Genomic DNA, 16,706 nt, shown 5'->3' on the forward strand with positions numbered 1-16,706 from the left:
CTGAAAACCTAAAAGGAAATGTTAACTCTTTCTTTACGGTATTAATAAAGCATTATTCTATTCTATTCTATTCTATTCTATTCTATTCTATTCTATTCTATTCTATTCTATTCTATTCTATTTTGTACTGTACTATATCTTTCGCAGCAGTCATTCAGACACATCAGTGAAATGTATATAGGTACAATTTCTATATGCTTCTATTGAAAATGCGCTTCTGATAGAGAAAATAAAGATTGTACATGTATACAACAGCTTAAAATATACTGTAAAATCTGTATTATAAGCTGTGGCTTCTATTTCTATTAGAGCATCTACACATATGAGAAATGATGAATTTTTGGTTCTCAACTATTCAAAAAGAATGGGTGCGACTTCTATTACTGTAGGGATGCGGCTTCTAATACAGATTTTACAGTAAATCATGAGATGACTGACTTAGATTTAAGGTACATATTTTATAAACATCAACCATCCTTTTCCTTTCTCATCCAACACCCATTCCTGTACACTCTTCCAAACGATAGTATTCTGTAAAAGAAACTATACACTATAACCCCCTATACCTACTACACCAGTAATGGCTAAATTTCTAGCACATAGGATACCAACCACTATGACAGGAACGTTACTCCATTGTATATTAAGCCATGGTATGACAGGTACACACCCTACAACACAGTGTTTTATACCAACTAATCAAAGCTAAGTTTATTTTGTTTAAACACTTTACCTGTGAACTCTCATAAACATAGTTAAAAGTATAACACCAAGTATGACATGTGTACTCTTTTACAATGCTGTGATTCAAACCAACTAAAAATCAGAACTAAGTTTATTTTGTTTTGATAAACACTATCTGTGAACATAATATATTTGAGTTGCACTGTAATAGTACCACTGTGAGATATTGATTGTGTAATATTAAATATCAGTAACCATTCAGTAATATTTAGAAATATTTCATGATATATATTTATGCACATTGTGAGTAAAAAATGAGGCTCTGCCAGGATTTTGCTTTTTCAAAATTATTGTGGCCCGGAATGCAGTAATTTGAAACTTTGTGAATCTTAGTGAATCCATGTACTCTGGAACATTCTCATATGCATTTAATAGTTAATAAAATTCAAACAAACAATCAAATGGGAAGTCAAAACAATGGCCAGTATTCGGACACAACGAAAAGTGTTGAAATTGGTATTAAGTTTGAATTAAATTATCATACATTTTTCTCAATTCACACAGATCTAGACAACATATATTTCACATAACATTTTTAAGACTCCAATATAACTTCACGAATGGTCTCAGATGGCAACTCTAATGGATCCTACCAGCAGTGTACAATAAATGGAATTTTTGGTTCTATTAAGGATTTGCTTCTGCACTATTGATGACACAAGCAAATGAAATATTGAAAATCCACTATTCAGACATGATATTTACTTTCTACTACTATATAGCTCTGTAGTGAGTCATGACACACCTCCTTGTTGCACCTAATGTGTCCAGATAACATAAAGACAGGGACAGAATAATATATATACAAAGTGAAAACATATCTTGAAATTTCAAGTGCCAATGTACGTGCACAATATGGTTAACAACGCATATGTAATGAAGGAAGGGGGGGTTGGAGGGTCAGGAACGACTCAAGTGGTCATGAAGTAGAGAATTCAAGGAGACTACACCTATATTTAAGTTGAATTTCTGTTAAATAATAAAGCATTTCAGTAAAACCAATATGACAAAACATCAACATTTGTTGCCCACCTTCAAACTTTTTTAGCATTAAACATCAGTGGTTAAATTTATTAACTTGTTGCTCATAAAACCAAACCTGTCCCGTACAACCATAAAATGAAGGTTTAAAACCACCAGCGAAAAGAGAACAGAATATAATAAAACTGTACTTACAATTTAACTGAGATTTGAAAAGTTGTCTCGTTTAATGGTTTCACCAAAAGTTCATGTTCTGTTCCCTCCAAAAGTTTAGGGCAAAGTAGTTTATGCTTTTACCTAGTTTATGGCGGGATAAAATAACAAAGTGGTACAGAGTTGGCCAATAAATGACCAGAAGCCAAACAGTTGCCATGGTCACAGCATAGAACATTCCATTGCACTACAAGGGGTGTCTAGGTTACCACCTGACATGCAACTCCATAATGATATATATGCTGATAATCGTACTGACCTCCACTCACTGTCAAATCAGGGTCTGACAAAAAAAAAACAGAGAGTGGGGTAAACATGAAGTACCACTATTAAAAAGACCTCCCCAAACATACATTTTAAGTCATTTCAACCAGAAACTTCAAAGTTAACAGGTATGATTGATTTTAGTTAAACTGCTCGCCTGCATGGAGCTCTTGAAAAATACAGGTCGCTTTGATAACAGTACTTGTTGCAACAGATTTCTGATAGCATATCTAATCCACATACTCCACTCCGCTTCGCTTCGCTCACCTAACAACATCTTTTTCTATGTACATACATCAATGAATAAACTGTATTCCCTAACAAATTACACTACATCTACCGGTATATCTGTAATCACATTCATTTTTGACAGCCACTAAGCTGTAAATATTATAAATTACCAGATATTGCTCATTTCTTCAGTCTAGCCTCTCTATTAAACTCAAATACCTGTTTCAACACATTTTCTGTATCATGCCAGTTAATCAAAATACAAGTACACTCTTGGTATAAAATGATTAATCATTTTCTGACCTATTCCCCCTAAAATGTCAACTTTTCATATACCAAAATAACACAAACACAAAAAATACCGAAATAACACACAGAAAAAAATGTTTTAACCCTTTAAAATATTTTGGATGTATTTTTCTATAATTTCTTTGTTAATCTGGAACCTAAATTCCTACTTTCTGACGTTCTTGATCAATTTTTAATAAAATTATGGAATTAATAAGGCAAGGTTATTTTTAGAAACGTAAATTGACTTTGGTGTTTAATGTTTCTTCTTCATAATTAGCAAATGTTGGAAAAAATGGTAATATGGTTTATTTTAAGGTGAAAAAAAGTTGACATTGATGCTGAAAGCGTGTAAACATGGATATTGTGTGAAGACATATGGCCGCCTGCGTAGTACAGCGACTTCTGTAATCAGTGCAGCTAATCAAACCACTCCAGTTACACATCAATCAATCAAACATTCGTCTCAACCCCAAAAAGTGGCTCACAAAGACCATATTTACTTTGCAAGCTAAAACATTTCAACTACCAATACTATATATTCATCTCTGATTTGTCAATTGAAAGAGTTTTACAAGATATTTTCTACTGTACTGTTACGGAATATCTACAGCACAGTCCTGCAATAACTTGCCTTTCAAGCTGGCAACATGTATTGAATTGCTTTTTCATAAAAACTTATAATTTCCAACCCTTGGTCAAGTCAATATAAAATTACATGAACCTGGCAGGATAAGGGTTCATCAATAAAAACAACTAATTTTTTGTTGTATTCATGAATGTCACTAATATGAGACATATTCAGGCAGATTACACTGACTGTGCAATTTATAAATTTGGCTGCAATTTTTGCTTATATTTTTCAAATGAATCCTATTTTTGGAGCCAACAGACAGAATTTGAGTAAATTGTCAATTTTTAGTCAAAAACTCTTGACTATTTGTGTCCCAATCTTCTGAAGGAAAGTGCAAACTATAAACAGGATTATTTTGTGAATTTGTGATGAAAAGAGAGAACTGGTGGTGAAGAAGGTTAGGGCAGCTTTTAACTAGCTAAATGTCACACTGTGTACTGTATAAATTGCAAAATAATATGTACCATATTTGTTCTATTAGTCGTGCATATGCTTATAAAAGTTACAGAAGTGTCAACATTTTACTGATTTACTGCACACCAAACACAATTTTTGGTTTCCAATAGAACAAATAAGGATAATTTACAAGGATTCTCAATGTGCAATGATCTAAAATCTATGTGCTCATATGTTTTGAAATATGTTGTCTTTTGTGTACATTTTAGCAAAGTGTGTTTCAATTCATTTCAAGTGCGAAAATAACATTTTTCATAATCACAAATTACTCACAACATTTTTTTTATAATTTTTCAAAAATTTTTATTCAGACTTGTGGCCAATAGGAAATTATGTCCATTTGGTCAAAAAAAAATTTTTTTAAATATAAAAATGGAAAAATTTTGCATCAAAATTTTGGCAAGAAAAACAATGAACTCAAAAAATTAATAACCTGCTGGTTTCTCCAAAATATGATACTTATAAACATATGCTATACCATTTACTACAAAAATATTTTATTAAAATAAAATTTAATTATCATTCAATTGCATATATTAGTAGCAAATACATAAAGGATTGTTTGAAAAAGATAACTTCATTTGGTATAACCATTTTTTCTCAACTTCACAAATGTTGTTTTATATCATTTGTAACATTTTTCATATTATTTTTTATTTTTGAATATTAGTGCTATAAATTAGGAAAATACACATTTAGTCAAGCTTACAAGATTTATTCCAAGGTTTTAACATTTTTATCATCTATTATGATAAATTCATTTAAATACAGTGTCACCAAATTATTAATAAAAACACCAAATCAGCTGAGTTCATTTCCTAACATCACTTGTATTATATTTGATAGTACAGATGGAAAAATAATAATATTAATAATAAAACTTAAGATTTAACTCAAAATTTAGTGTAAATATTTTCACATTTTGTCAAATTTTCACTAAATTTTATTATCATTTTGGACCATACAAACAAGTTCACATTATACTTTTAGTTTTTGATCAAAAGGTTTGTCATTTTTTATGAACATTTTATGCAGAGATAAGTAGACTGTATGAAATGAAATGAAATTAAAGTACAAGAAACACAAACAAGATAACACAAACAGTACTTTCATGGAGTCAATAAAATAAAACATCTCAGAATTTCAGATAAAAAAAAAATAATCTCAAAGAATGTACACCTTAACATATGAATGGTGAATCTAATTCTCTAATGTTACCATGACAACCAATTTTAATGACAATAATATTCCAATTTCATTTGAATTCTCATTATTTCAATGTAGCGTGATTAAGTTGTGGCACTTCCCACAATCCTTTGTGTCGCCATGGTAATTATACACAACCGCATCTTTGTATTGATGAAATAGATGAGATGAGAATCATTCTGATATTTCGTCATTATTTGATTTGATATTTCTTCGCCTTTCATACAATAAAACAAATACTGTAAAAGCATTAAATATGCACTGGGTTTTAATTTCACTATTTTCGCAGGTAAGTAAAATTTGCTGAATTAAATGCAAGTGAATATGCAAAATATGCAAAATTCGTTAATTTAAAACTCAGCAAATTAGCTCAAACATCAGAACAGTGAAATTAAAAGTCAGTGAAAATAAAAATAACAAATTAACAAGGCTCAAAATATTTCAGTGAAAATCCTACAAGCAGTTACTGGTATATTCCGTGTCTCTGATTCAAAATGACATTAAAACTAGAGAAAATAATAAAAAACAAGTAAACATTTTATGCATAAAAAAATCATGTTGGCAATATATTTAATAACTCAGATATTAATTAAAGTGATATAGTTTGATTTCTCGCATATATATTAAACTGGCCTAGTTTTGATTTGTAACAATTCAATTCTCAGTACTATATCATTGATCTATTCATGAATAACTGCTTTTAACATGCATTGTAACAAAGCAGCACTGCATAGTGTCAAAATATTACTATGTATACAACACCTCACCATTTGATCATTGTCTTAGTCTTATCAACTCCAGAAAAAACCCACAAAATTACATCTAATGTGAAACAAAAACAAAATTATAGTATTGTCATTTCATACATGCATCTATGATTATTATTAATACTGTAAAATGACTAATTTTCACTGGGTTTAAATTTTGCTGATTTACCATTTCAGGCATATTCAGTGGGTTTTAAATTCACTGTTTTATAATTTAGATACATGTAATGTGTTCTTTGCTAAATTTTACATATTCACTGGGTTTTAATTTTAATAGCACATTTTCCAGTCAGAGAAATAAGCAAAATTAAAACCCAATGAATAATTAACCCCTTTACAGTATGTAGGAGTCTTGACAATAAATTCCCTGAATGGCATTGATATTAGCAGATATTAGATGTAGCATGTATGAACAAAAATAAAAACTCATTTTTATTATATATCTCCCCATTAATGCAGACTGTTGAATAAAATATGTTTTGTCATTCAATAATATTTACAAAGTGTCTCCTAATTAGTACGAGTTTTGTCATAAAAGGTTTATGACCTTTTGAAATGCTATCAGTTTTCCTACTAATGTTTTGTTTAAAATTTAGCATATTGTAAACCATACATGTATGATTCTGATTCTGGAAATTTTCAAGATTTTATGCCATACTTTGACTTGTATCTTTTAGGATCCAAATAAAATACAGTATAAAATTGTTAAATTTGTCCTAATTTGTGTTATTTCATCAAATGCAAAATTAGCGATAGTACAGCGGTTAGTGAATTTGCCTTGCTTCGGTGTGATTGTGGTTTCGATAATTAAAACCGACTATTTACGCAGTGGTAAAAATCAGAGTACAATCTGCCCTGCCTTCTGAACTTGCGGTATTTACTTTAAGAGGTCTTGGGTCGCACATACATTAGCTTACAGCAACAAAAAACATTTTAAAAACATCAGGAGAGACAGCAGCATTTGGTAATGTCACCTGAAGAATTATCATATATCATATCATATATCCAGTATTTGAATGATAATGTTATGCATTTTGATTATTTTGTTATGTAAATTACACAATTATATGTGATTCCCTGTCATTTTAAAGATTTGAGAGTTTACAGAGGGCTGCTGACAAGATAAAAGGGTTCAAATAAAATATGCCATGAGAAAGTATAAAAATATGAGAAAGTATGAAAAACAATGTCAAATTACTGCTAGCTAGATATGGGCAATTATACATCAATCTGAAAAATAATTTCATTGCGCAATCAAAGAAAGAAAACGCGATAGCAAATGGCAAAATAAGATAGAAAGCAAGCCTTAAAATAAACTAAAGCAGGTCGTTAAATCTCTAATGTCAAAGTGTATGTGTAATTGAATATAAACAAGTTAAACAGAAATATAAGTATCGTAATAATTAGGAATACAAAATTCATTAGCTTTCTTTAATATCCTGTTACACAGTAATTCAAGTTCCTATAAATTAGGTCTTATGTATTTTTAAAGTGTCACTGAAAAGTCATTAAAAAACAATGGAATGATCACATGACAGGCTGGATTAAACCTGATCTCTAACATTGTCAACGTCAACAAAGTACCAGTACTGTATAATATTAACAGGAATGACACAAAATTTTAATCAAAACTCAAAATTTTTGATTACATTATGTAAACACTACAAAATTCAGTCCTTTTGGTTTAAAATTTTCACAAAATTAGTGAACATTTAAAGAAACCTGATAAATTTTTGCAACAATTTGGCGGGAAAATGTTGGTAAGGATCATTCACACATGAATGACAACTACTCCTAACTATTTTCTGTCAAATAGATTTTATTAGCCCTGAAAGTGACAGCTTTGTTTGGCAGTTTAAAAAAAAAAAAATAACGGTCGCTTTTTTTCCCCCCAAGTATTATAAATGTAGTCGTAGTTGAACATTATATTATTGTAAAAAGTGATACAACTGAAAGCCTGCAAGAACGGCTAATTAGCATAACAATACATTTAGTGCCGTTAGCCCCACCCCAGAAACCAAATTATTGTGGGGGTAGGTGGTGATTAGGCTCATTTAAATCAGTGAGTTATTTATTGTGATTCCAGAATTGAAATTATTAATCATAGTGTACTAAAAATTGATATTTTAAAAATAATTATTCTGCATATGAATAATAAAGTATGTAAGTATATTTATAGAACAGAATTTAATTTGCCAATGTTGCCTAAACACCTGTTCACTTGTAACCAAACATGCCCATATGCCACCGGATTCATATCACAAAAACAACATTATTTTACCTTGCATGCCGCCAGGATGTTGAATTCCCATATCTCATCTCTAGGTTCCATTGATGCTCTATCCATATTTCAAATCAGTATCCAATTATCAAGCATAGTTGAAATATTCCCTGAGATCAACATGATTGTCATAAACACCGACACATAGTGAATTAGGCCACACGTTCCACGGATATGAAATTATATTTTCAGTGTGGCATATATAACCACACAGCTGCTGATACTGACAGGAAACCAGTTCCTATTTCTATAATGCAATTTTAAAACCAAAATCAAATATTCATGACTGGCTTTGCAAGTTCAGGACAAAGGTATCCTAATAAGCTTGAGAATGAGCGTTCTATTATAAGCGAAGATTCCTATTAAAAAAATATTGATCATCAGCGGTTATATGTCCGGTGTAAACATTAGTACATGCTTGATCCAACCTGTTGTTTGGAAGGAACACGATTTCTAAGCATATTTATTTTATTTAATTAGAAAGGTATTTAAATCTGCCGTACAATCCCTGATATATTCTTGATTGAGTTACGGCTTAATCAATCTATCAATCTTTAAAACAACCACAGCATTTAATCAATGCATTTGAAATGGTCATTGCATAATATCTCTTAGCAGAACAAATCCAACATCACGTAAGTCGTATATTGTAATGACTGGAGAGGAAGAAGCTTGTCAATTGCTTCAAGTCCATTTGAGATCGGTTACAACCCGAAGCATATAGCGTGCGTATATAAGAAATCATCATTATTCCAGCCGAGGTTTCTTTTGTTCAACAACTCCAGAAGAGTAACTAAAGCAGAAACGTTTGAAATATACAATGTACTGCTGTCTTGGAGGAAAGATGCAGACACGATCTTACCAGCTGTATTTGCCCATCAAAATAATAGTCGAGAAATAAAACGTCACCACTGCTATGGTTCAAACTGATCGTTACACTCAGTGCTCGATCTAAATTCCAGACGTGGCGTGTCATGTATGCATACTATCACTGTATGATATCCTTCAAAGGTGAATATACGAACACTTACATATAGAGGAAGTCACTACAATGCAATAAATAGCGCACAAGCTTTGTATCTCAGTGTTTGATTGACTGTTATGAATATTTGATTATAATTTCTCGTGTCTATTACAGACTCGTTACTGACCCAAGTGACGAAAAAAATAGTATTCTGTAATTGCTTAAATCATTGATTACTTAAGACCTAGTTGGTTGCCATGACAACTATACAGTTTTATTATACACTTGCTATTATAGTTTTCCCCATTGAACAAACTGCGGATTCTGTCGATAGGTGTAAATTGAATAGTGAGGTTGTGATGTAAGATTACGCTTAATAGGGCCAAGGAAGAAATCATTATTTCAATTAAAATACCGGTACTCATGTGAAAACTGCTATTTTCAGGACCATAAAGTCAAAAACAGATTCTCTGTTAATAATATTTTTAGTTAATAATAAATAATGTTTATTTAACCTATTAAAGAGAAGTATAAGTTTTATTTAATATTATTATTAAAGTGAAATAAAATCGAGGTATACATTATTGTCTCATAGCATGGGTAGTTTTAGTAATAGAAAAATATAGAAGAACTTGAATCTCACAACTACAACCACTAATATAATGTTTCACCTTGAAATTTGAGGTCTATCATGTAACAATTTATGTGTATGTGATGTTAAACGGAAATGGCATGACAAAGTCAGAATTTGGTGCAACATTTTGCAAATTTTTAGTATTTTTTGAAAATTTCTTCATTAAGTTCAGACCAAATACTGTACAATACTTTATTTTTGCTTGGAATTAATTTTCACTAGTTTCGCTGAAGTAATGATTCAGTGAAAATAAAATCCAGCGAATATACCATTTTTACTATATTTTACATTCAACTCGTCAAAAATCAGAGAAAATAAATTACATATAAGACACGCAAAAAGTCTTTCCAGCGGAAATTAATTCAATCTAAAATAAAGTATTTAACAGTAGACATAATTTTATATTGCCTACAGGTGTTGATCAGAATATATGAATCAAAATGTAAACACATGTGACAAAAGTTGGCAGTAACACTTAAACATTTAACAATATATTCGATATTAACATTAATTGCGTTTTAAGAAATGAGAGCAGTATATTTTGTATAAATTATAAATTTGAACTTTTAATTATTAAGTATGATCCATTTATGAAGACAGGTTTGACATGACAAATTATTTGGAAAAGTAGGCAACAAATAAACCATTATATATAAGATTACAAGGCTAATTAGCTTATAAATTTTTAATGTCATAGAATACAAATTGCATATCTACTGACGAGGAAACCTGAACAAAACACCATTCCAGGAATTAGTTTACTAATTTTTACTCCTTATTTCACTGTAGAGGGCGCTATACTCAAATCATGCTTGGGTATAAAGTGGATTTTAGGGTTTGAACCAAAGACACTAGTGTCTTTGTTTGAACCAAGCATATGTTACTGCACATATATGCAATATGTTATGAACCCCCATTTGTATATAATGAAAACTATTATTACCATAGAAACTCAATTTTTTTAAATGTTTTAGGATTCAGGTAAATCACAATATGTATCCTCCGGGGCGGACATCCGGGCATTTTCACTGCTTGGCAAACCCTCGCGGTGAAAACAAAGACCAAAAACACGCAGAAAACAGTATTTTGGGATGGTTGTTGAGACTCCCCTGAATAGTGTAACAAGATTAGCCCTACTTGTTTAACATATATAAATTTAGTTGTTCAGGATTACTTCAAAGTTGAGTTTGTGTTGTTTTCTCAAATTTTCACCGGCTCGACCAACGTTCCACAGCAGCGCACACAGAGCCCATAGAAATGCATGTACAGTGGTGCACGTCTTAGCAACGTGGAACGTCTTGTGACATAGCTCCGCCCCCGAAGATATGACATTTTTATCCCATGAGACCAAGCAAAATTTTGAGAGATGAATAAATAATCTTGCCATAGAATCTAATGTGAAAATGACAATTTTGACCATTTACCAAGACATCTTGTGTATCAAACAATTGTGACCTCAACTTTTTTTTTTCAATTTTGGTATCAAAATTACAAAATGTAAATGGTAAGTACTTAGAATGATGAAAGTATGATGAAACATGACCTATGATTCTGAATTTTGGTTTGATACTCAATAAAAAGACTAGATAGTGGAGTTACAGGCATCATGCAGCTACGAGGACATGTCATAACTGTGCAGGGAATCGCAGACTTCCATTCACCCACAAGCTGTTACCAAATTAATGTTGGTTTTTCAACCTATAATGTGCCAACTGTGTATTAAATGGATCATTAATGTCTCTCCTGGATTTATTAAAAATTGCACAAATTGTTATCAGTTTCACGCTTTACTTAAATAATGCGATTTCTAAAAGGAACTGAAAGTATGATTTAATGTACATGAATATACATTCATATACGGTAATGATCATATAAATTGTTAATTTTAAAAATTGAAGTAATTATGTACATGTACTCATTAGTATATAACTTGAATTTATTTTCACTAACAGCAGAAATTCATTGTGCTGTGAAAAGTTTTATTTCAAATGGCCAAAAAGCCAAAAAAAAAAACAGATTTTGTTTCCCATCCAGGGAAAATTAAAAAATAGTTAAACTCTGGTGACCTTGCCCTTTGTTATATAATATAATTCCCTTTATCATAGTTTGTTTCAATATAAATATGCATTGTCATAATTAATTATGAATACAAACAAGTTTTGGGGTTGAACCAACAGTGGGGAATCAGTCTACCGAATGTCCTTAAAAGATGTAAATATCTTACAAAAACATTGGTGCCTTATTTGTTTAATTATTTTAAGGGACATAATTTCCAGCTTTCTTCAAAGTAATTCAGATATTTTAGTATAAAAACAAATGTCTCATTGAAAAAAAAGTGCTGCATTTAGATGTGAATAGATTCATAAAACATGCAAGATAACAGAAAATTTTAGCTGGCTTTAGTCCAAGTATTTTGTACAGGTGTCTGTCAAAAATTAATGATTCACTGAGACAAATATGAACTGCCTCATTGTGTGACTACTGTATTATATGAAAAGTAAAAAAAACACCCTTTATGAATAGCTATCATGTTGCAAGCTCTGCTTTGTATGCAAATCAACTTAAATAGTTAGTTGGTGTCCAGTGGAGGGAGAAGTCAACAGTACTGTTGCCTCCTGAGAATATACATCTTCAAACACTGCAATCTTTGAAGTGCGTTTTTAAACTAGTATTGAAAAAACTATCATTCTGTTCTAATAGCTGAAACATATTCCTGTGAGTTTTCATTTGTCGAATGAACTGTTTGTCAAATACAGAATACATATATTTTAGAACAATTTTCTTTTTAAAATGTGGATGAAATGTTTTGCTTTTTATGTATTTTTTATGTATTGTTTTTGATTTGATAACTTTGAACTAAACAGATATTCTATTAGCTTCAGATCTTGATCAAAGTTTGGCACCCAGTTCATAGGAGTGCTTATATTGATTTTCTGACATCTTGTTTTCTGTAAAGACTTATTGGTTTGCAAATGTGTATCAGACTGTGCAATCTCTCCATGAGTTGGTTTTGAAACCCAGTAAGAGATACATTACCAAGGATATTATTACAAGATAAATCATTTGCTTCATTGAACACATACAACAATGCATATTTCCACTGAGATCAGTGACCTTTGATGTGTATCACCAGTGATCAGTCAAGTAGAAACAGTCAAAATATTTTATCAGTTTTTCTCAATTTTTGCATGATATTTTCATACAGGACATCTGTTGTTCAAACTCAGGGAAGACTTTATACTGATGAACAAGGTGACCAAGTTTGATGAAGTTTGGAATAGAATTAGTAAAGTTATCATGCACACATTAACAATTATTAACGACGACGACAACGACGACGACAGCGCCGGACAAAATTTTTCCCTTAATATACCTTTCCCTTCCATCTTTGATGGTACGGGCAAGGTAAAAATGAAGCTGATTTATAATCTTTCTTTTATGCTATTCCTCCAAGATCTCTTGAATATTAGCACTAAAGAAGTAACATGTCTATCTCATTTGATTTTATTTAGAACAACAAAAGCATCATTTGTAAAACAAAAACATGTACGCAATTTCATTCTACAACACTGCAAAAAAAATACATGAGGTGAAGGTTTCTAAATGATGTAAATGATGAAGAGAAACAAAACATTTATTTACCGGTACTTGAAAACTAGCTATCAAATACATATATTGATATAATTTTTCTTCACCAAGTCCGGACTGTGTATAGTCAACTCAATCAGGGTAAAATTAAATAAACATGCATTTTTCTCAAAAATTTAAGTTTATTATCCATATTTGTGGAGCTTAACGGGTACTCAAGAGAATAATATTTTGTGAAAATTACTTTGAATCCCTAATTATACTCCAATATACTAAACAGAATTCCCCCAACTGGTTCAAGCTGACATACACAGTTTAAAAACATTTGCACAAGAAAGACAGACATACTTTGATTTTACACTCACCTCATTCAGTTCCAAGTTCCATGTGTTCAAAGTCGCTGGTCTCTGATTATATTCTGTGTCAAGTGGCAGTGGTAACACAATCTCTGTGGTAGGAACTATTAAGGTAGTAATAGTGTTCTGTGAATCATAGCAGTCTCCGTATGGACCATGGTTTCTATATTTTACTCCATCGTAAAAATTTGTTGAGCTTCCAAGGGTTTCCTGCTGACCATTATCAATTACATAATTGGGACAATTTTCCTTGAATTCAACATAATTCATCGAAATATCACATCGCCATGGTGACACATTGTTAGTAAAGCCATGTAACTGTTCTTTTTGTTCCCAAGGACAGTGATAATAATCAACCTTGTTTTGTTCTTTCTTTGTAAACTCTGTCATGAGGTTTGGATTAATTGAATGGGTCAAGTGTGAAGTGGTATTGTCTTGACTAGACTGTCCTTTGTTTTGAGAGAGGCCTCTCTGAACTGACACTAAACTGGAACGTTGTCTCTGAGGTTCAATGTCTTGTTTCTTCATCTGATTAATCCTGATGTGCCGTGCCCACACACCACTATCCTGAGTACCACCACGACATGAATTAAATCTTAACTGCTTTGTGTTCTCATTCACTCTACTTTTCATTTGTCTTGAAGGATCCATCACAACAACCTGTTGATTGCAAGTCACTTTCTGAGTGATATCCTTTAGCGGAGGTGGATTTTCCGGTTCTGGTATCACTGCAGCAACATTATATTGGTCTGTATGTAAACAATGTTTGCGTGTACACTGATCATATGGATTCCCCGTGTGGCAGGACATCCTATGGTTCCACTTATTCCAAGCTGTTCTGGATTCCATGCTGGTCTCTGTGTGAGTGATAACTCAGCTGTGGTCTAAAGTATCACCTGCAATATATTAGATAAACATGTATATACAAACAGTGCTCGAAATTAACAGTATATTATCTGAGCCAAATGAAATTTATTTACAATTTTCAACATGGCCTCATTGTACTGAACCTGCTGACTACATATCTACAAATATACCAGCTCTAAAAACTAGTAGCCAAGCAGACCTTGAAAACAAGTTTGTTACTGTCATCATGAGAATATTGCAGAATACTTTATTTTAGCTGGAATTCATTGAAGACTTTTTGAGTGTTTCGTATGGAATTTATTTTCAGTGATTTTTGACAAGATGAATGTAAAATATAGGAAAAAAGGTATATTTATTGGATTTTATTTTCACTGATTCATTCCTTCAGTGAAAATTAATTCCAAGCGAGAATAAAGTATTTTACAGTATTCTGCTGTGCAATGTTGTAATTTACGTTGCTATTTTGCTAACAACATTACTATACATCAAGCAGTTGCTTCTCAATTAATTAATCAAGATTAAACAAAATACTGTAACAATGTTTCATTATCCAAGACTAAACAAATCACTCAGAGTTAGTAAATCACTAGGTAGTAGACTTGACTTCTTTAACTGCAGAAACAATAGACATTTGAGTAAAAGCAAAAAAAAAAATTGCCGGAAACATGTAATTGATAAATATCATCAGGAAAATTATCATTTTTAATTCTTGTTTTGTCTTTAGTTGTTTGCATCTTATCTTTTACAGCAAGTCTCAGAAGTATTGGGGCAGCCAATTTGCAAACTCGCTAGCGATTTGGCTAACTGCTTTGGTTTTGACTAAACGGTTGGCTTTCGAATCTCGCTGGCGCCGGCTTGTGATGGCGTCCACTCTTGGCGAGTCTATATTGCATTAGGAGACATAGAATGTTTTTATGCAGCCTGGTACATGTCTGGATTCCCCTGAATGATTTGAACTCGAAACTGGCCACAATCAGCTGGCATACAAGTGATGATATGATAAATATGATTAATCCACCGATATTTATTATATGAGGGTAACCATCTTGAACACTGCTTGAAAATGAATAGACAAGTTGAGAAACAGTTTCCTACAAATTAGGGAGAAAATAACAAATTTTCACACTCAAATGATCCGTTGGGGTAACATTAAGCCAACCGCTGGAAAAATCGACCTCATTCTTCATTTTTGTGGGAGCACGAAAGGCATAGAACACTTTCCCTGGTATATTTGAAAGCGAAATCGCCATCCAACTGTGAGACCGTCGCTGACTAGATCCTGAAGTATGAGGATCGTCCCCTACTGTTACATAGATTCGCCTTAAGTGGGCGTGACCGCAAGACGATGCCAGCGAGATTCGAAAGCCAACCGGTTAGTCAAAACCAAAGCAGTTAGCAAATTCGCTAGCGAGTTTGCAAATTGGCTGCCCCAATACTTCTGAGACTTGCTGTAATATTTGGGCAGAAGTTAATAAACACATATATACATACGTTACTACACATATATTTAGTTTGTATGCAAACGTAAACTTCGATGGGATAGCTTTTTCAGTGAGGGGTTAATAATTTAGCTTGCATGTCTGGGTTGGGTGTTTGTGAAAAAATCCACATAATTTGCAAAATATAATCATAAATGACTCAACAAGCTGGTTCCATCTTACTTCTCAGGACTGATGGATGATCACTGACAAGAGGCCAACCTACAAGACTCAGGACTATAGTACACGTACCTAACAAGTCTTTTAAAATTCATAACCGTTTACCATATGATTTATTATGGATTGCCCCGTATTGTGTGTACAGTATATGCGTGTGTGTGGGGGGGGGGGTATTCTGTTTCAAAATATTGAAAATCGAGATCTTATCCGAATCACCACTAGTTAGTTAGTGTGTTGGTCCAAACAGTTACTAAATCTACTACCTATTTACAGTGAACAATATTCAATCAAGTTCAAAAGTTTGCGAAATTGACGTCAACTGAAGGTAAAGTAAACCATCCGCTGTTAACCAAGAAGTAAACAGTTTGATTGCGTTGACGACATTCAGGACGATATCAAGAAACCAATCTTACCACCAGTGTATTCACTCGCGTCCATCAAAAACCAATACCAAGAAAACACCACTAGGACGACAACAATGCGTTTCAAAATAGAAATTCATCATTCGACATGAAAAGTCTAATTCGTAAAAACCGCCTCTACGCATCAGGAAGTACGCAACTTCCTGGTATGG

General features: G+C 32.2%; 1 protein-coding gene across 1 annotated transcript; it reads right to left on the reverse strand.

Annotated features, from left to right (window-relative positions):
- Positions 1-444: 444 nt before the first annotated feature.
- Positions 445-16,676, reverse strand: LOC146734037 (uncharacterized). Its single transcript, XM_085508496.1, has 3 exons — positions 16,546-16,676; positions 13,617-14,503; positions 445-531 (listed from the first exon to the last, which is right to left on the reverse strand). The coding sequence occupies exons 2-3, from the start codon at positions 14,454-14,456 to the stop codon at positions 445-447; spliced, it is 927 nt and encodes a 308-aa protein (XP_085364622.1). The 5' UTR covers positions 14,457-14,503; positions 16,546-16,676.
- Positions 16,677-16,706: the final 30 nt, after the last annotated feature.

The sequence above is a fragment of the Saccoglossus kowalevskii genome, chromosome 15, assembly GCF_978046115.1.
Source record: "Saccoglossus kowalevskii chromosome 15, keSacKowa6.1, whole genome shotgun sequence".
Lineage (NCBI taxonomy): Eukaryota > Metazoa > Hemichordata > Enteropneusta > Harrimaniidae > Saccoglossus > Saccoglossus kowalevskii.

Bases quoted from the DNA above. Each gene is read 5' to 3' on its own strand.
- LOC146734037 (XM_085508496.1), bottom strand. From the start codon at position 14,456: ATGGAATCCAGAACAGCTTGGAATAAGTGGAACCATAGGATGTCCTGC. The intron at 532-13,616 runs GTGAGTGTAAAA...TTTCTTTTACAG, and splicing joins GGAACTTGGAACTGAATGAG to AATACTATCGTTTGGAAGAG.